Here is a 21400-nt window from a genome sequence, read left to right on the forward strand (position 1 = left end):
CTCCCCCAATGAAAGAGTAGTGCTTCACCACGGGGGGGAGTCAAATGCCGAGGAATTGGGAGGAGTCAAAGCGAAACCAGAAGACTGGCCTCGCTTTTATGACGTCATCCTCAATTCTTGTCTGTTTTGTCCACAAAGTCTACATTTCGGTGTCTGTGGTTATTATATGTCAGATTTTGCCGTATTCCTACATGAACTTATTGATGAGCCTATGCTTATTAGTTATTTTCCTGACCTATGTATCAAATATTAATAATAATGATAATAATAAAGACAAACTTTTATCCCCAGAAAAGGAAGTCACTGCAATCACTGTATTTTATTATTAATAATTATTTGGGGATCACTTGAGTATTCCCTCAAAAATACTTTCTCCTCATAAAACATCACAACTGCTCGTAGGAGAGGGACAAAATATTCGAAACAACCCTCACTACTATTACAAAATTCATTCTAAAAATATTCGACGCCCTTTTGATCTGGCGCGTCGAATGAAATCCTCTTATTTTTGTTTCTCTTACCCCACCGTGTGGACAACGCTATGTACTGCACGACACTACACGTTGGCCTACTTCGTGCCAACTTAAACTTTAACCGACAATCCACAGCCTTCCAGCAACAATACAGATAAAACAATTTCCACTATATCCTGCCCCCCCCCACTATATCCACCCCAAGGAATAAAAGAGTATTGAATACAAATGTATGCACAGCTTCAAATGTATATTTTCAAAAGGTATCAATGTGTGGATATAAAAGTTACATGACAAGACAGTTGATTCTTACTCAACACGACACACTCACACAAACTCGATACAGAACATTATGGAAATCCACGTACCTTAATATATGACGAAAAGGCTTCTTTAAAAAAAATAATAATGACGACTGCCCTCCTCGTGTCACGTCTGACTTTCCTGCTTGTCGTGCATCACCAATCTGCGGCCCATAAAGAAATATTATACGCCCACTAGTAAACAGTGCAAAGGCCACAGTGATAACAATATATACTTAAGGCATGATGAGGAGCCCATCCGACATTAAAAGGTGTATCCTCCCTCTAGCTAAGGCGATGGGATTTACCACTTCTTAAAATGGCTGAAGGAATACCGTAGAATAGAGTTCAGTATTGTGTTGATGGAAGAGGAAGTGTGTGTAGACACCAAATTATTCACCTGTGTGTACTGTGTATGCAAATAAGCGGCCACGCTTCATAGGATGCTAATTTGGAAAGACGTTGGCACGTCGACTGCCAACGAATGTAAATTCAATTCGACGACTGTGAATTCATAAATAGCATGACAAAAGAACAAAAAGTAAACGCGTCAGCAAATGTGTTTCGATTTTTATTGCTTTGTTTAGCTTTTAGGATTTACGTGTTTTCATTTGCTATTATGATTACTTTTTTTTCATGGTTTTGCGTTTCTTAAATTTGCCGTTGTGTTCAGTGACTGGTTTCACATTTCAGGGACACCGTATAGGTCACCGGGGTCAAACTCAAGGCTCGGGGGCCAGATGTGGCCCGCCACGTCATTTTATGTGGCCCGCGGAAGGAAATCAAGCATGTCGACTTACATGATGCTTGCTAAAATTCTCATATACAATAAATAAGAAACATATTATCAGCATTTTCCTGTCACCAAAACCCCTCATCACAGTAACTTAAACAATAGTTGTAAAAACATTATTATTGACTTATTTGATTTCGTTTCAGTCATAACGGCCCTCCGAGGGAAACGGTACCTAAAATGTGGCCCACGACAAAAAAAATGAGTTTGACGCTTCTGGTATAGGTTGTTCCGAATCAAACATCCAGTGAAGCTCAGGTGTCAAACTGCGGTCCCCAAGGGCTGCTATTTTGCGCATTTTCGACCCCCCCCCGCCCCTCCCTCTGGAGCCTGATAATGATCCTGATCACTTGAATTTGGTGTATTGGAAGAGGGGACGGGGACACCTACATCAATCAGAGTTAAAATGATAAATTCTAAACATTAAATATAATGATAAATCAGAACTAAGTTGATAAATAGAGAAAGGTATTGAAATATCCATTATGAATACAAGAGAAAATTGACACAAGAGTGCCAGGGTGAGGATGTATATAATCCCGATACAAACCAAAAGGTGTAAAAATATCACGGTTAAGGGTAAAGTATGAGCCTTAATGGAGACTTCTTACTTTTTCTTTTCTGATTGATATAAAAATGATTTAGTAGATATAAACACATAACGGGGTAGGACTAGATGAGTTTTTTACTTCATCCTACTCCCTTGAACATAATAACTGTGTTGAATGAAGACTGATTTCTTTCTTTTTACTTTTTTTATCTACCTTATTTTCTGTCAAATTATTACTGTATATGTTTTATGTTCAATAAACAAAACAAACAAACTAAAACATCCAAGATAGTGGGCCTGGAGGACTGACGTCTGACGAGTAAACAAAATGGCTTTTATCGATCAATGCGCAGACTGGCCTGTAGGTTGCGTCGCCGCGCCGTCTTCGTCATCAATCTCGCCCCGCCCCCCCCCCCCCCCCCCTCCCTCACCTTGCGGCTCCACACACGCTCACTCGGATTGTTGTGGTTTTGTTGCACTTGCCTCCAAACGCGCAGAGCGAAAACACCGCAAGAAGAATTCATTCATCGTCGCCCCCCGTGTTGATTTCCGACGCATGCTACTTGCTACATGCTAACGATGCGTCGTTCCTACGTCATACTCGTGGCTCGGATCCAAGTGTCTCCTCTTTTCCCCCGCATCGTGTTTGTTTTCACGTTGGCTGTTGCTGTGTTTGGGTGACTTTTTGGAACACTCACGGACACGTTTTTCCTCTACGAGTCTTTTTTTTTTTTTTATTATTTTTTTTAGAAGAAGGGGGATTGATTACTGAAAGCCATTTGTGGCTTTTTTTTTTTTAAACTTTGAAATTGTCCGATTTTTCAGCCGTGGTGCATTTTAGGCGGATTATTAAACCACCAAACTCGGATTGGAAACACCCGGAATGTACGTTTTAGTAAAACGCGAATTTGGAAGTTCTCTAAATGGACTTCCCACATTCTCTGTGAGCGGCGGTGCTTCAAATCTTTGGTTTTACGCACGGCTGCCGCTCGGTTGACAGGTTCTGGAGTTTGATTTCCCGCACGATTGGATTGTTGTTGTTGTTTTTTTTTAACGTTAAAAGAATAGGCTGAGGCGTTTGGTTTAAAATCGTGCTATTGAAGAGCAAAAGCGGTCTCATAATTGGGTGATATCTCGGTTTGGTGTGTCGTGAGTTTGGTTTTACGCCCAGTTGATGTCAATTGGGGGGGGGGGGGGAGAAGTAATATTTTTTTCTGCTTGATTTTTAAGCTTTTCTGCGAACTGGAAGTTTTTTTTCTTTCTTTTTAACAATATTAAGACTGTTGACGAGCAAAACAATTTCATAATAGGAATAGATGGATGCCAATTCTTCTTCTTATGATCGTTTCTGATGATTATCTGGAAATGTGATTTATGAGGTTTCCGGAATTTATTCGGGGGACTTTCATAGCTGGTTGGATTTGGTTTGACATCCGCCCAAAAACAGTCCGATGGGCCTTTCGCCGAGACCCCTCGACCGATGAATCAGGATGCCGGCGGGGCCCGACCCGTCCTCGTGCCTCCCCCTAAACTGCAGCTGGGACTCGAGCCGTAACGCCACCCCCGCGAACCGCGACTTGGACCTTCCCCCTCTCAACTACTACAGCCTGCCCCTGCTGACGTTCATCACGGCGGCGTGCACGCTGCTCTCCGTGGTGGGCGTGGCCGGCAACGTCCTGACCATCCTGGTGGTGGGCAAATACCGCGACATGCGCACCACCACCAACCTGTACCTCTGCAGCATGGCCGTGTCGGACCTGCTCATCTTCCTGTGCATGCCGCCCGACCTCTACCGCATGTGGCGCTACCGGCCGTGGCGTCTGGGCGACGCCCTCTGCAAGCTCTTCCAGTTCGTGTCCGAGTCGAGCACCTACTCGACCATCCTGAGCATCACGGCGCTGTCGGTGGAGCGCTACGTGGCCATCTGCTTCCCGCTGCGGGCCAAGGCTCTGGTGACCAAGCGGCGAGTGCGCGCGCTCATCCTGCTGCTGTGGTGCGTGGCCCTGCTGAGCGCCGGGCCCGTTTTCGTCCTGGTGGGCGTGGAGCGGGACCGCCCGGGATTGGACGCCAACGGCACTCTTCGGATGGACGAGGAGGAGGTGGAGGAGGAGGGCGGCGGGGGGGAGTACGGGGACACGCGGGAGTGCAAGATGACGCGCTACGCCGTGGAGTCGGGCCTGATGGGCGCCATGGTGTGGCTGAGCTCCGTCTTCTTCTTCATGCCCGTCTTCTGCCTCACGGTGCTCTACAGCCTCATCGGCCGCCGCCTGCGGCGGAGGCATCGGGAGACCAATATCAGCTCGTGCGCGGCGCACCGCGACAGGTGCAACAGGCAGACCGTCAAGATGCTGGGTGGGTTTGACGCACGCTTGATCCGCCGCAGGGTGGAGGAACGTGGGAACTAAACACCAGCAATCGGATGAGAAAACAAACCGTTAGGTAGTCCGATCGTTTCAGAAAAAAAATCTTGACCAGTCGGGCAGGCAAAAATCACGATATGGATTTTTGCCTCGGACGTTTTCGAAGGATTTTTGAAAGCGCAGGTCCTTGGATCAGTTCTTGACAAAAGGCAAAAACCACTTCTGAGAAAAAAAAAAACATGAACGAAAGAGGGCAGCAAAAAATGAGGAAGCGGTCAAAAGTTAAATTGTTTTTTTACATGATGCACAACGCTCATTTATTGCGCAATAATCTCATTGTAACGTGCAACTGTTCATTTTTATGCTTCATCAAACATCTGAATTTTAGGGGGGCTTGGAACGGATTAGGCCATTTACATGGAAAATGCGTCTTGGCTTACAAAATTTTCCAGTTCAGAATTTTCTTCCGGAACCAATGAATTTCATAAGTAGACGTACCACTCTAATTAATTTCCAAATATTTTTTTATAAAAAAATATAATAAATATAAAATATATTATTTATAATTTTATTTATTAATTGTATAAACATAATAATTTAATATTTATATTTATAATATTTTATATTCATATTTTTATTATATATATTATATTTTATTATATAATAAATATATTATTTATACTTTTATTTATTAATTTTATAAATATAATAATTTATTTTTATATTTATTATATAATATTTTATATTCATATTTTTATTATATATATTATATTTTATTATATATATATTATATTATTAATATATTATATTATATATTTTGTTCTCTCCCAAACACTCATCACCGAATCTTAAACCTCACCTTGTTAATTTCAATATGATCGTATCCAAAGTTAACGAGGCATACTGTACCTGACCGCCCGCCCGTGTTTTTTTTTTAATCTTGTTTTGAACATTTTCTTCATGACGCTACAATAAAAATGGAAACGTGTCTGTTCTCTCTTCTCGCTCTCTCCAGTGGTGGTGGTTCTGGCCTTCGTCCTGTGCTGGCTGCCCTTCCACGTGTGCCGCTACCTGCAGTTCCGCTCGTTGGACGCGCCGTCCCCGCTCTTGTCCGCCCTATCCGAGCATTGCAGCTTGCTGTCGGTGGTTCTTTTCTACCTGAGCGCCGCCATCAACCCCATCCTCTACAACACCATGTCCTGGAAGTACCGCGGGGCGGCGGCGCGCCTCTTCGGCCTGGCCGGACAGCAGCTACCTCGGACACGCACCGCCAGCGCACTCAAGGCCGTGGCGGACGGCTGGATGGAATCCAGCGTCAGCTTCTAAAGCCACCGTGCGCTTACGCTCGAGCGGACCTCAAATTTGGATTTTACAATCCTGGTAATGTGATGTCACCTGTTGCCGGGCAGACCTCAAATTTGGATTTTACAATCCTGGTAATGTGATGTCACCTGTTGCCGGGCAGACATCACATCTCTGAATTACAACTGCCCCTGACGTCTTTCGAGGTTCCCCTGAAAAAATGTCAACAAGCTGCGTAATAGTATCACGTCCGTGTTTTGAAATCAACATTTCAGGCTGTTTTTAAAGGCATTAGCTTCGCAAAGTCATGGGCTTAAAAAAAAAAAAGTTTTTTTTTTTTGTAAGTATAAAAATATCTTTGTCTTGAATGATGTTGACGTTCCCATCTCAGGTGTACTATAACGTGACCAAAAGAGACATTTTGTATTTATTTATGACCCCCCCCCCCCAAAAAAAACGTGCATTGTTATCTTTGCAAAGGCAGAATTTTGTGCAGGTTGTCTCGAATGTTGTTGTGGGCCATTAACATACATTCCACATTGCCTTGTTACATGCGGCAACAAAATTTTTGCCTTCTTGTTGTAAATAGATGCTTTGCAGTGACATTAAAGGTGTCTGGACATGAATTTCATTTGATTGAATGTTGTTTACGTTGAAAGGGTAAAAGCACATTCAAATAAAATCTCTTGAAATATGACGTTGAAGAAGATAATTGTGCCGTATCATCGGATACGTATCGGATACGTACCGTATCGCGAGTCGCTGTCCCAACTTGGCCCCGCTGCAAGCAGAACATAACAGACACCGAAATAAACACTCTCAATCCATGTCAGAAAAAGGAAAAAAAAATTAAACATTTATTGGGCATAAATATATTATATATACGCTACCGATACAGTTACGTCTTACATACATAGGGTAGTATTTGCAAAAAAATCTATACATTAAAATTGATATGGCAGTTTCTTTTTATATAATGCATATGAAATTGTCTAACATTTACAATACAAGAAGAAATGCATGAATTTCTCTTTTAAAAAAAAAAAAAATCAAATTCGTAGACCATGACAACCTGGAATGTTCACTCTTAAAACCGTGAGGTAAAAAAAAAAAACAAGTTTTGATTCATTTTCACTTTTGTGTGTTTCTGCACCCTGTGGCCAATTGCTCAGTCTGGAAAAAAACTAATAAAAAATCTCTGGTCGCTGCAAAAAACAAACAAATCCACCCCCCCAAAAAAACAACAACATACAAAATTAAAAAAAAAAAAAAAAAAAAAAGATCAAAAGGCACAGGCGTGTGTGTGTGTGTGTTTGTAGGGTGAGGAGGATGGTTTAGGTGCTGCATGGACAAATCATGTTTCTTAAATGGAATTAAAAAAAATATATGTATATAATAATAATAAAAAATATATCTGTAATGTAATAGGTGAGTAACCTGCCACACAAAAAGGACCGTTTAAGGACAGGACACCTGCTGTGTCACATGTTGGGTTCGCAATTTAAAACAAACAAAAAAATGAGGGGACTAACTTGCCGAACAAAAAGGAAAAGAATATCGTGTGAAATTTTAGGATGAACCGAGAACGCACTCAAAACCTTTACGGGTGAACTTCATTTGACACTTCTGTCAATTTTGAAATGCTTCAAAACACAACTTGCTGTTCTTGAAGGGCCGGACTGACTTACGGCTTGCCGTCCACTTTTCATCCGCTACTTGGAAATAGTTTTTCACTGATCACATACCAGCAAAATTTCGAATCGTAACGACTCGATAAAATACACAGGTTGGGATAATTTTGGTTCGCAAGCTGAAGACCAGATTGTGCTGTTGCTCGCTTACAGGGGCGGCGCTATTCTAGTCACAGGGGCAATGGCCACCCCAAAATCCAGTCCGATTTGTAATTTTTTTTTTCAATGAATGCATATTAATATATTTAAAGTACATATATCGAGTGTACAACCAAATTGGTGCTAGTAGCCCATGGGTAAATTCTGAAAATTGCTCATGGAGGGGGGGGGGGGCATTGTGATTTCCTCTGAATGTTGTAAAATCCGAAGCTGCGTGTTGATATGACTCCCTTGTTTCCTTTCTTGTTCACTTGATAATGATGGTCAACAAGTTTTCATGATTAAAGCGCAATTTTTTTTTGTTGTCGAAACGTTTGGCCCCGATTCCGAATTTGACCTTGTTTTTGTTTCCTATTTAATGTAATATGGTAATATATTTCATAATATTTCTGAATTAAGGGTTAAATTCAGCAACACATTAACGTCAAAATTAAAAGTGAAAATATCTCAAAAACTTGATGGACTCTATCCCACCAAAATAAGTATTACAAAAAATTTACATTAAAAAAATCCAGACATTGACAAAAAGCCATTTCTTGTGTTATTCTTGAGAAATTATGAACATTATCTTCACATAACATTAATTTCACGATTTAACTTCCCTTTAAATGTCATTTGTTGCATTAAGTAAGTAGCGCGTGTCATTGTCAAAAAGGTTGTAAGCAAACAAAAAAAAATATTAATAGCATGAAAAAAAAATTAATTACCGGTAAACAAAGTCGGCCATGAATTTTTGGGCACGCAGTCTTTTGGAAGGACACGTCTGGACATCCTTGGTAATCAGCAGGATGCAAGATAAGACTGGAAGACTCACAGAAAGGCGTAGACATTGCACATTGTCTTGGAAAAAAACATATGGTGAAATGGGCCATTCAGAAAACAGCAAGTTGTCCCAAAAAAAAAAAAAAAGTTTCTAGAGTGTCAAATCAAGTTCGCCTGTAAAGCTAAAATCCCGTTCGAGGTTGATTCCGAATTTTTTAATCTGACTGCCTAAAATCCCTTCTGATGCCCCCACCCCCCTCCCCACGCACAGTTTGCCTTACGTGACACAACAAAACACGCAACAACAACAACAACAAAAATGAATAAAATAACACGCGAGCGACGAACGTGAACAGCCTGGCAGTAGTGTTTTGGATCAATATACTGTAAAAGCCCCGCCCATCAAGACTACGAATGCTCGCGGTGATATAAAAAAGTGCTTCAACTTAGGTTAGTCGTAAATGTACTTATCACCTCTATAGCTCTATCCATATCTCTGTACTGTATATCATCTTATATCAAAAAAAAAAATAAAAATACTGGATACAAAACACTCATTACTACTCGCTACGCCGAGCAAAAACTCGTCAAGAAATTTGCCTGCCTGCGCTCGTCGCTTGTGTGATTGTTTGGAGCCTTTTTTTTTTATTTCCTCTTTGCCCCACCCCGCCTTCGTTGGTCTCTACTGGTACAAGATTGTCCTCCTCTTCTCTTTAGGAGGGGGAGGGTGGGGGGGGGACATCTATCGACAAAGGCACATTTTGCTTAAAAAAAAACAAACGAATGATAATATTGAAAATAAGCATAAATCACAGATCGAGTTAACGTTGCTTTTTTTTTTTTGTCCTTTTCATCAGAGTAATAGTAACAATAACAATCATAAAAAAATAATAGTCATGCTGCTGTGTCGTTACAGAAGAATATCACAGAACCCTTGGTCAGAACAGAGTAACGCCTGCCCTTTGGCAAAAAAATAAAATCAAATATCAGAAGAAGATTCATTCTAATCCCTCCCCGCCCCCCCTCCCCAACAGAAAAAAAAATGAAAGAAGCCAAAGGCAGGCACATTTGTCTTTGCTACATGTTTCAAGAAGCATGAACAGATGACGACTCAGCCGAGCACGGCCCATACAAGAGATGAAATTTTTTTTTAAAAACAAAAAACACCCCCCCCCACCCCCCCACCCAGACAGAACAGTACATAATGTATTTGGTTACAGGTTTTATAACTGCGGGATCCCAACAACTGTAAGAAAATACTTGAAGGGTTACTGAGAGAGAAGGAATGCTGGCCTTAAAAAAAAAAAAAAAAAAAAAAACGACAACGAAAACAAAACAAACAAAAATATCATTCTAACACCCCAAAAACATGCTACGAGGAAAAGGAAAGGAAAAAAAAATTAGTATATAACTACACTCATCTCTGAATCTTTTTTTAAACAATAAATAAATGAAGATTGCACTGTAATTGGCATTGTAAAGTACTGTATGCAAATATATAGTATAAATAAAGGAAAACTACAAAAAAAAAATTACCATCATGTTCCCATCAACTTTGGCAAAAAAAAAAAAAAAAAAAAAAATTAAAAAAAATTATCGGAGCGAGTTAACCACGCAAGATGCTGTCAAGGCACGGCATCCGAAGAGGACCGAGACGCAAAAAGTGGAGAGGAAGATGAGAAGGGTGAGAGTGGGGTGTGGGGGGGGGGGGCAGTCTTTTTAACCCTCCTGTTATGTTGGGGGGGTCAAAGTGACCCACTCCAAACCAAACACCAGCTTTTCGCTATACAACTCGGCATCAGCGACTGAGCTCCAACAATGTTTTTGGAAAACGGAGCATAGTTTGGGTCAAAATGACCCATGTGACGGAAAAATAAACCGCAAATATTTTGTTTTAATTCGCTATGAAATTTCATATCAACAGTGTATAAAAATGGTTAATTTTGACATACGGTATGTGGAATGAGAATGGTTTACAAGTTATTGAATTGAATACAACTTTATTGTCAAATGTGCTGTACGTATGGTTGGACTACTCAACATTGCGGGTCAAATATGCCCAATTCAGGGTGGAAAAAGTTTTTCTGCAACGCCACTTCTCAGTAAGAGACAATGGGAATGATTCACTTTGACATTATCAACCAAAAAAGTTTCTTGGAATGCTTTTCGAGCATCAAGCATTGCTGGGTCAAATTGACCCATTTAAAAGTTGAAGCACTACAAATTGTTCAGATTGATTTTCAATTGACATATTTTCAACAAATTCTAAGATTCAGGAGAATGCTTTAAGAACATTTAACATCGGCTGGGTCAAGTTGACCCATGTTAAAGTTGTAGAGCTACAAAAACATTTTGGGTGGTTTTTAAAAGTTTTTTTTTGCTATGAAACGTCACATTAAAAGACATGATTATTATTTTCTTTGACATATTTAAATAAAATAGTGACCAATGTTTATCAGAATGCGTTTGGAAAATAAACAGCCTGGGTCAAATTGACCTATTTCATAGTTTATGAGCTAGTCTCAATGAAACTTTTCCTCGATAGCCGATTGAAATGGTTCAGTTGGACATATTTGTATCGCTAACTGCTCATAAAGAGCTGTAATTCGGGATCACAACACATTTAGAACATGAAACCTAGCCCGGGTCAAATCGACCCATTGTAAGGTTAAAGATCTCCAAGCCGCATTTCATTCCAACGAAACTTTACAAAGCTTCGTTTTGAAATATGTGCAAGGAAAGCAGTTAAAAATGTTTACTGGCAGGCGTTTTTATCAGGAAGCGTAGCCGGGGGGTCAAACTGACCCGGGAACATTGTTGTTGTTCCTGAGAAAACAACCTAACAGGAGGGTTAATGGATCGTTTGGTTTTTTTTTTAAACAATTGTTTTTTTTTTTTCGGATTTCCCTGATGTACGTTACAGCCCTCATATGTGCGGACTCCATTTCATACGGGTCAGGGTGACCTCTATGGGCCGTGTACCTTGGCTTTGTGATTATTAGAGGGATGGTGTTCAGAATGCCCTGTGTATCGTTCGTTGGAGGAGAGGTGGGATTAAAAAAAATAAAATTAAAAATTAAAAAAGACAGGTGGATTCCTTAAAAAGAAGAGGCACAACGGTGGGGGGACGGGCTTTCATTTTTTTACACAACGACGATACCCCTTTGCACCACTCTATGCCGTAAACAAGCGGGATGCGTCGAGTTTGAACATTTCACGTCGACCCGGACCATTTTTTCTCGCCAGGTTGCCCTCATAAAGGGAATGCCACAAAGGCGGGACCGATGCCGTTCATCCGGCGGTTTTTCCGCCTTTGGAGGTAGTAACAGAACCGAAATGCAGGCGGGATGTCGCCCCCGTGTGTTTGGGAATGCCGATAAAAGCGGGACTTGATTTCGCCCGTCCTGTTAAGTGACTGCGATGATTTGGTCATTTTCCGAGGACTTTTGTCATCAGACATTGTGTCTGTGAAAGTTGTGACGATATCCTGCCTTCGCTGGGTTTGGTGTGAAAGGCAAAGTCGGATCTTTTGGCTCTGATGTGGGAATTTTGCAGGTTCTCTGTGTGAAAGGCCCTTTCAGATTACTGCTTAAAAACCAGGGAATTTTCTTCAATGGGGTCTGTGGCGGATGGCAAAGGCCAATGTTTTGCTGTGACGTGGCAATTCCGCCCCCCCGGGGAATTTTCTTCACCGAGTCCCGTGTGGAAGGCAAAAAGCGAATAAATGCAAGGTCATCTGTTACGACTCCGATGTGCCGATTTTTGCACAATCTCCGTGTGAAAGTCTTTCACACTGCCAGGAATTTCACAGTGGGGTGAAAGTGGAATAGGAAAAATGTTTTACAGAGGTGCTGTAAAAAACGGTGACAGTCGTGTCTGACGCATGTAAATGTCAGAATGCCGTGTCACCGTTTGAAATGCGGTTCGAGACGCAGCAAAATTGACTTTTAGATGTGATGTGTTCAGATCACGTATGAACACATCCTGAGTCCCATGGGGGTGGTTGTGGTGGGGGGGTGCAAATTCCCTGTAAAAGGCAAAAGCGGTATTATTTTGCAGGATGTCTGCGTGAAATCCCCAATCCAGTTTAATGCTCCGATTGGCTTGCGATCTGATCCCGAATCAGCCCGTCCCACCTGCCGACGCCGTCACTTTCGACGCGATCGTGGATATTGGATATGTGTGTGTATTTCTAACTCTCTCTCTCTCGCTCGCTCTCTCTGTATATATATATATTTCTATTTCATACTTATATTAGATAACTGGCTTTCCATTCTAAAGAAACAAACAAAAAAAAACAAATCAAAGGATAGCAGCATCGTACATCACACGTGGATTGTATCACTTTGGCGAGCGTAAAGAAAGCGGAGCGGCTGCACGCGTGGCATCGGTTGAGTCATTAGTCCACGCACAAAAAAGTGTGTGTGTGTGTGTGTGTGTGTGTGTGTCAACCAATATGCGCGGCTAAAGCTTTGAATGCTTACATTAGAATATGGCTGAGTGGATAAAGACTGCAGCAATTAAAAAAAAAAATGTCAATAAAAAGACATCTAATTAAGGCAATGAACCAGGAAATATACACGTCCTCTAATCAAATATGAAAAAAAAAAAAACAAAAAAATAAAAAAAATATGCAAGTCAGTCTTGAGCGACTGCTCGCGGCTATTTTAAGGCTTGTGGATGAATTTTCTCGCCCTCGGCGCGGAGGTACAGCTCGGCTACAAAAAGAAAACGCACTGAAATGGAAGCCTTGAGGAGAAGAAGAAGAAGAGCGTCTCAAGTGTTTTTTTTCTTGACGATCTGTTATAAAAAAAGTTTCTCTTGGGTTTCGCCTTCTCTTTCTATCCTGTTGTAAAAAAAAAATCAAAATAATAAAAAAGAGATTCCCTCACTTCATGAAGAAGTACTGCAGAAAGCAGGCGATGAGGAAGGAGAGGCCGGCGAAGGCGCACATGATGAGAGCGGCGAAGCGCTCGTCGCTGGACATCAGGCCCGCCGCCGCCCCCCCGCGGCCGGGGCCGGCGCAAGGGGCGCAGGCTCCGCCCCCCGCCATCCCGCCGGGTCCCGAGGCCTCCTGGCGCCGCGGCGTGAAGTGGGACGAGGGGCTGAGCGGACCGCACAGTTCCTGGCACGAGTCCTGGCAGCGGCGGCAGGCGCCCACGCGGAAGCGGTAGTCCGTGTTGCCCTGCAAGCCCGAGATCTGGAAGGCCGCCTCCTCGCCCTTGAAAACCTGTCGCACAAGACCGGAGATTTCCTCAACGGGGGATGCTGACCTCGCAAACGCATCATTGGGTGGAAGTTGAACCACCACCTTGCGCAGTCTGACAGTTTGCGAATTATTTTTGATTGCCTGGCAACCGGTTCAGGGTGTCCCCCCACCCTGAACCGGGTCAAAATTCGCGGCCAAAATCTTTAACAGTACATTTCTGCTGTTTTCATTTTCTGTGTGTGTTGCTCATCAGTACACAGTTCATGTTATGCTACTCCCTGAGGACATTAAAATTCATTCATTCATTCATCTTCCGAGCCGCTTGATCCTCACTTGGGTCGCGGGGGGTGCCGGAGCCCATCCCAGCCGTCTTCGGGCAGTAGGCGGGGGACACCCTGAATCGGTTGCCAGCCAATCGCAGGGCACACAGAGACGAACAACCATTCGCACTCACACTCACACCTAGGGACAATTTAGAGCGTCCAATCAGCCTGCCACGCATGTTTTTGGAATGTGGGAGGAAACCGGAGCACCCGGAGAAAACCCACGCAGGCCCGGGGAGAACATGCAAACTCCACACAGGGAGGCCGGAGCTGGAATCGAACCCGGTACCTCTGCACTGTGAAGCCGACGTGCTAACCACTGGACTAGCGGGCCGCCCGACATTAAATTTTATTATTTTTTTAATTACAGGCTTGCCAAGAATAAGAATGAACCAATCCAATCCTCCCCGCATTTGACCCACGTGTGTGTGTGTGATTTTGTATCCCGTGAGAACACCCGGAGAATCATACACGGCCCTTCCAAACAATCCACAAAAACGCCCGGTGTTGTTTTTAGTCGATTGTCCGCAAGGTTTTTGCAACTCAAAGCGGAAGATCAACAAATGAACGACTAGTATGGCGACGATGGACTGAACCAAACAAAAAAAAATTACTACTTTCCTTTAAGACGTGGATTTTGTGACATCTGAGGACGTCACAAAATCCGGCTGTGTGGGGCTTCAAAAAATTGATATAAAAATGAGCTGGTTTTGACTCGGAATGTGTGTGTGTGTGTGTGTGTGTGTGTGTACCTGCTTGTATTCCGACTCGCGGCCCACCAGCACCTGCAGCACGTAGCTCACGGGGTCCCCTCTCATCGGCGGGATGGACTCCCACGTGATTTCGCACGCGTTCCCTTCCAGCTGGTGCACCTTGGGAGCTGTCACATGACCAATGAATAAAAAAATTAATTGGGTTCTTGTGTGCATGCAGGCGCTTGTGTATTCATCGAATTCAAATCAGCATGCAGTAGAATTTTTTTGCTTGTTTGAAAATTAGGTGGGGTGCGAGGGGGAATTAATCGCATCTTTAATCGCTATATTGGTTGTGGTGGTGGGGGAGGTGCGGGGTGACGTGGCATTTTTAGAATTGTTCAACCCGAGTGCGGTCTTTACCTTTGAGGGCGGGGGGCACGGATTTGGTGGTGCAGAATGTTTGGCAATCCGAGTAGGGGCCCTCGCCGGCGTCGCTGATGGCCTGTATTCTGAAGGTGTAGCTGCTGGACTCGGTCAGCCGCTGGACCTTGTAGGTGTGACTGGGGCCCCGGTAGATGCTCACGAACCTGACAGAGTGGGAGGGGTGGAGGGGGCAGTTGTTGAATTAGAGAACAAGTTCGAGTAAAAAGTAGACTAAAAGTTAAAGTCCCTCTTAGCCGGTCCTTAGCAATGCGTCTCCCATTTTGAATTGTCCATTGCAGCTTCCCGCAATTAATGGGATCGGACCAAAGGGTAGAGCGGGCGTTTATTCACCCGAGAGAACAAAAATTGAGGACATTATTGCGTCCTAAGTGTTCGTTCGGACCCCCTCTGCAGCTTCACGACTGTTATTTCGGTACATAGTGATGTCGGGGGTCTGGGACAATTGTTTTCAAAACAAAAAGGGCGAGGGCAGTGAGCCTTGTGGCACTCCGGCTCTGTTCCATCAATAAATCTAATTAATTGAGCTGCAGTGTCTTTTTAAAAATGTTTTATTCCATATACAGTCAAACCTCGGTTTTCATACGTCTCTGTTCTCGACCAAAAATGTTTATTTTTTTTTATGGCTCGGATTACGACCGAAATTCGGTTCTCGAACAAACTGAGTGCACTTAAATGCACCATTTGACTGCTCTCGCTTTCCTTACACGAGCAGACGTGTTGAATAAACTTGTTTTTTGTTTTTGTTTTTTTTAAAGTTTCGGTTTTCTAACCGCCTTCTGGAACGGATTCTGGACGAAAACCGAGGTTTGACTGTATTTCATTGATTAAATAATTTGAGCGTTATTCAAGTGCGTCATACACGTCACCGCACGTGCCTGCTGGAATATCGGCGGTGGATTCAACATTCAAATTATGTTGCACCAAGTCAGGTGTTAAAAATTAGCCTGGAAGTCGCGGCCTCTCGGCTTTCATCTGATAACAATCCATCATCATCACGGCACTGAGCGTGGCTTCATTAACACTTAACTCGATCGGGGGTCGGCATTTAACGAGGCCTTGATCTGACTTTGTCTGACTGAGCGACAAAAACTCAGAGGAGAGGGCACAGGAGCACGGCAGCCGGATGTTATCGTTTATCTGATTTATCTTCTTTACGCCGATCGACAATATTGGGTTCAGCTCGCCACAATCTCAGTCCGTCCACGTATTTATTTGAATGTTGTTTATCTCGGAAGGCTTTTAAGTCTAGTTCACGTTGCCATGGAGCAACCAAGGAAATGAGGAAAATACAATTCGCTGGATTTTGAAGGCCGCTAATGAGAGTTGAAGTGAAGTGAGGAGAGAACAAACAAAACAAATTCACTCACTGGACACTTTATCGGGCGCACCCACAACGTATCAGTTGTCGATTCGAGGCAAGGAGTTTATAATGAACAATATTGTAATGATTTGAGAGTAATCTGAAATCATTTTTTATAAAAATAACATTTCAAACGCAAACATCGGAACATTGATGATTCACGGCGATGATATATTCAATGCGGCCGACGATTTGTGTTGAGAAAGGAGCAACATTCCAGTTATTCTAAACGATTGCTATTTTTCTGCTCTTGTATTGGCTCTGGCGGAGAGGAAGTCGATTTTCTTTAAATGCGATTAGAGGAATAAAAAATGCATGAGGCGCTGAGGTGGCGCTGAGAGGCAATCGGAAAGAAGCTGATTAAACGCGGCCACCCAAGCACCAAAATTACATTTGCGCGATTTGCACTGCGACGTTCCATATGTCTGGAGGTACTTTCACCAAGGCTTTTTTTTGGGCTGCCTTGATGCTCGCCGCTGTCAAGGTCAATTTATTTGATGAGAATGACAAAATAGGATTTGTCAGAAAGTGGCCAGAGGGACGAATAGATAACTAAGTAGATAAATAAGCACAGGATATCTCTAAAAACACAGCTACAATATATATACAAACACATACGGTATATATACAGTATATATATACGCGGGCGGCCCGGTAGTCCAGTGGTTAGCACGTCGGCTTCACAGTGCAGAGGTACCGGGTTCGATTCCAGCTCCGGCCTCCCTGTGTGGAGTTTGCATGTTCTCCCCGGGCCTGCGTGGCTTTTCTCCGGGTGCTCCGGTTTCCTCCCACATTCCAAAAATGTGCATGGCAGGCTGATTGAACACTCTAAATTGTCCCTGGGTGTGAGTGTGAGTGCGAATGGTTGTTCGTTTCTGTGTGTCCTGCAATTGGCTGGCAACCGATTCAGGGTGTCCCCCGCCTACTGCCCGGAGACGGCTGGGATGGGCTCTAGCACCCCCCGCGACCCTAGTGAGGATCAAGCGGTACGGAAGATGAATGAATGAATATATATACGCATACGGAGTATGTCTCACACACACACCGTCCCCATAAGGGAAAAAAGAAAAAAAAACCTAAACCAAATAGCAAAAGAGGAAGTGAGGCGGGCATCATGTGCCCAAGCTTTTTTTAAGTGGCGCGTTAATAGAAAAGAGCTCATCTGCGGCCACGTTAATCTCCTGCCTCACAGGGCCTCAACGTGACTCCGCTATGGTACATTTGGTTACACCATGCGCGTGTACACACACACACACACACTCACACAAACACACACACTCGTGGGTCTCTAATGAGCTGCTCGTACGCTTTCTGTGTAGTATTGACGTTTGTGTGATTGATTAGCAGCAGGTGGAGGAGGGAAAGTGGTTACACGGGCCCTTGGTCAATTTATTAGATACACCTGTACAATCAAATGAGTTTGAATGGTGGTGGGGGTGAGGGAGGAGGGGGTGGGGGGGCGGGGTCATCGGTCATGACCAAAGAAAACAATTCGATTAAAATCTCAGGCTAAAAATGAAAATTGGGGGGAAAAAATTGCAATATAAAAATATTTTGAAAAAGGGTTCATTTTGTTTTTTGTTTGTTTTTAAATTATTCATCTTCTGTACCGCTTGATCCTCACTAGGGTAGTGGGGGGTGCTGGAGCCCATCCCAGCCGTCTAGGGACAATTTAGAGTGTTCAATCAGCCTGCCATGCATATTTTTGGAAAGTGGGAGGAAACCGGAGCACCCGGAGAAAACCCACGCAGACCCGGAGAAAACCCACAAACTCCACACAGGTTAGGCCGGAGCTGGAATCGAACCCGGTACCTCTGCACTGTGAAGCCGACGTGCTAACCACTGGACTACCGGGCCGCCCTGTTTTTAAATTAAGAATCACGTTATAATTAAAACAAGGACAAAACTAGGACTTTACAAATATGTTCTCAAGGTCTTAGTAAATCTTAAATATTAATGACAAAACTGACCATTGCCATATAAGTGTGTATATGTTTGTAGTACGTACGTCTAGGTGTACCATGAATACAATCCGTGTATAAGGTATAAGGTATAAGGTACAGGGAACCCACCGGTGGTTTTTGTCTTCCATCTGCAGCGTGTAGTAAACGTCGTCGGCCATCGGGGAGGAGCGAGGGTTGCTGGCGTTCTCGCCCCACTTCAGCTTGAGGCTCTGCGGACCGGCGGCGGCGCACTCCAGAGGGGGCGGGGCCGGGGGCAGGGGCCGCGTCCTCGCGAGCAACGGCGGGCTGGACGGGCCGCAGCCGATGGCGTTGACTGCCTGGATCTGAACGCTAAAACGCCGCAGTCATACGAAAGGCACGTTTCAGTCGGAGTTTTTCGTGTTAACTGCGACCTCGCCTGATAAAAATACGGTTTTTCAGCTTTTGAACGGCGGACCGATTGATCGGAACATTTAATATGTTGGCCGGTTTCTTGCCACTGATTGCAATACCCAAATTAATCATCAAATTAAAAAAAATATGCCACTGCATTCTCGGTCATGCTAAATGATTCAATTGCTTCCTCTGCCGATTTAAATGTACGAAAACCGACACCTAGCACAACAGAAAGAAACCAAACGTCGGGGCAGTAATCCACAAAATCAAGAAACTTTCAGCTATGCAGCACACACACACAAACACGGGGGGGGGCAGACATCGTGTTTCATGAGCGCACGTGGCATTTGGAGGCTAACATGACTGACCTTTGATTAAAATTCATGCGGCCCAGCTGCAACACCAGCATCTGGTCATGAGAATCAACACGTGCACCAACAGGAACTTATTTTTTTTTACAAACTGTTTTCAAAAATAACATTGATCAAAACGTTGTATAAATATTTTTTTTTGTTCATCAAGTATTCATTTGTGAGTATGGTTCACAATCAGGAAAAGGTGGCTCCTAATAAACGAGAAGGGAGTTATCGATCTCACCGATGCATTCAAGAAACTGGTGGTGGCTTGAACTTGCCAAATAGTGAGCCAACACACATTGTTATTGAGTCATTCATGACTTTAATGTGGACTGAAAATCATTATTAAGTCAATAATTCCTTCACTTTTTAAAAAAAATGATACAAATCACGAGCTGGGAAGGAATAGATCGATAGAGGTTGGAACGATACAGGATGCGACAGAACAGATCACCTTGTGGTGCCTGCTCAATTGTGAGCAGATATTTATATCATTTTTCTCATTCTTATTCAGTCATGTGTATCTGGTACTTGATGTTTATATAAAAAAATATATAAGCCATGAATTTGGAACAAATAAAGAAAATGGGACAGACATAGTGATCATCTTTAAACAATAGTCTACCATTTATTAATTACATTCATCCCATCATATACAGTAAAATAATAAAAGGATTTGATCGATAATAAATCGATAATAAATTATAATTTATTGATTAATTATAATCAATAAATGTGAATCATCTCCCTTTTGCCAAAATGTGACTGCTGAAAAAGCAACTCAACAGAATAGTGGCGGAAGAGCCAACTTGAGCCTGCCAAATAGTGAGCCAACAACGAAGATTGAAACTTTGTCATTTGGAACCATTGGCGTCTTTTTCTTTCTTTCTTTTTCTATTTTTATTTTTTATTTAATAATTATAATTAACACTTTAAACATCATGTCTAAACCTTTAACTACTTTAAACACGAACCGGTACAAATATGAGCCTGCCAAATAGTGAGCCAACAACGAAGACTGTCACTTTGTCATTTGGAACCATTGGCGTCTTTTTCTTTCTTCCTTTTTTATTTTTTATTTTTTATTTTATAATTATAATTAAGACTTTAAACATCATGTCTAAACCTTTAAGCACTTTAAACACGAACCGGTGCAAATATGAGCCTGCCAAATAGTGAGCCAACAACGAAGACTGTCACTTTGTCATTTGGAACCATTGGCGTCTTTTTCTCTCTTTCTTTTTATCTTTTAATTTTTTATTTAATAATTATAATTAAGACTTTAAATATCATGTCTAAACCTTTAACCACTTTAAACACGAACCGGTGCAAATATGAGCCTGCCAAATAGTGAGCCAACAACGAAGACTGTCACTTTGTCATTTGGAACCATTGGCGTCTTTTTCTTTCTTCCTTTTTTATTTTTTATTTTTTATTTTATAATTATAATTAAGACTTTAAACATCATGTCTAAACCTTTAAGCACTTTAAACACGAACCGGTGCAAATATGAGCCTGCCAAATAGTGAGCCAACAACGAAGACTGTCACTTTGTCATTTGGAACCATTGGCGTCTTTTTCTCTCTTTCTTTTTATCTTTTAATTTTTTATTTAATAATTATAATTAAGACTTTAAATATCATGTCTAAACCTTTAACCACTTTAAACACGAACCGGTGCAAATATGAGCCTGCCAAATAGTGAGCCAACAACGAAGACTGTCACTTTGTCATTTGGAACCATTGGCGTCTTTTTCTTTCTTCCTTTTTCTTTTTTTATTTAATAATTATAATTAAGACGTTAAACATCATGTCTAAACCTTTAACCACTTTAAACAGCCTCCTTTGGCGCGCGTGGCGCAGCGTTGTGCCATTACGCAAGAGAGCAGCCTGACATGGGAACAAAACAAGCGGAGGAGGAAAACAGCACACACACTCACACACATACACACACGCGCTGGTACAGGTAAATAACAGAATAATTTACAGAAGGTAACAACAGCACTGTGTGATTCAGGTGGTAAGTACTTGGTTATTTACTGCAGTTTTTTTTTTCCACGATCCATTCAAAGGCCCCAAATAATTTTCGCAGAAAATTTTCCAGGCTGTCCTCAACTACACGATGATTATTTAAAAAAAAAAAGGATTCCAACCTCCTCGATTTATGCTTTTCAACTGCAAAATACATCAGAGCCCTACATTATCTCCCCCCCCCCACCCCTAACCCTCAAAAAGTATAACCGCGAGCTACACAAGCCGACAGAAAGACGAATAATTTAGTTC

General features: G+C 42.5%; 3 protein-coding genes and 2 long non-coding RNA genes across 4 annotated transcripts in view; 2 read left to right on the forward strand and 3 right to left on the reverse strand.

Moving 5' to 3' along the window:
• Positions 1-21400, reverse strand: part of tnika (TRAF2 and NCK interacting kinase a) — a 284569-nt gene that overhangs the window by 79295 nt on the left and 183874 nt on the right.
• LOC127614344 (uncharacterized) overlaps positions 1-21400 on the forward strand; it is a 232305-nt gene that overhangs the window by 25149 nt on the left and 185756 nt on the right. The gene's annotated exons all lie outside the window — the stretch shown is intronic.
• On the forward strand, positions 3609-5804 carry LOC127614317 (growth hormone secretagogue receptor type 1-like). The gene is made up of 2 exons (XM_052085588.1): positions 3609-4470; positions 5494-5804. The coding sequence occupies exons 1-2, from the start codon at positions 3609-3611 to the stop codon at positions 5802-5804; spliced, it is 1173 nt and encodes a 390-aa protein (XP_051941548.1).
• The window catches only part of LOC127614337 (fibronectin type III domain-containing protein 3B-like), an 81242-nt gene continuing 66451 nt past the window's right edge, over positions 6610-21400 (reverse strand). Inside the window, exons 24-27 of the mRNA XM_052085612.1 lie at positions 18496-18717; positions 15040-15206; positions 14677-14804; positions 6610-13622 (exon numbers count right to left, since the gene is read on the reverse strand). Of these exons, the coding sequence (XP_051941572.1) occupies positions 13281-13622; positions 14677-14804; positions 15040-15206; positions 18496-18717 (859 nt within the window). The 3' untranslated portion in view covers positions 6610-13280. The remainder of the gene's footprint in view (positions 13623-14676; positions 14805-15039; positions 15207-18495; positions 18718-21400) is intronic.
• LOC127614360 (uncharacterized) lies at positions 20110-21332 on the reverse strand. The gene is made up of 3 exons (XR_007966483.1): positions 20770-21332; positions 20420-20594; positions 20110-20244 (listed from the first exon to the last, which is right to left on the reverse strand). It is a non-coding gene; the product is annotated as an uncharacterized LOC127614360 (long non-coding RNA).

The sequence above is a fragment of the Hippocampus zosterae genome, chromosome 14, assembly GCF_025434085.1.
Source record: "Hippocampus zosterae strain Florida chromosome 14, ASM2543408v3, whole genome shotgun sequence".
Lineage (NCBI taxonomy): Eukaryota > Metazoa > Chordata > Actinopteri > Syngnathiformes > Syngnathidae > Hippocampus > Hippocampus zosterae.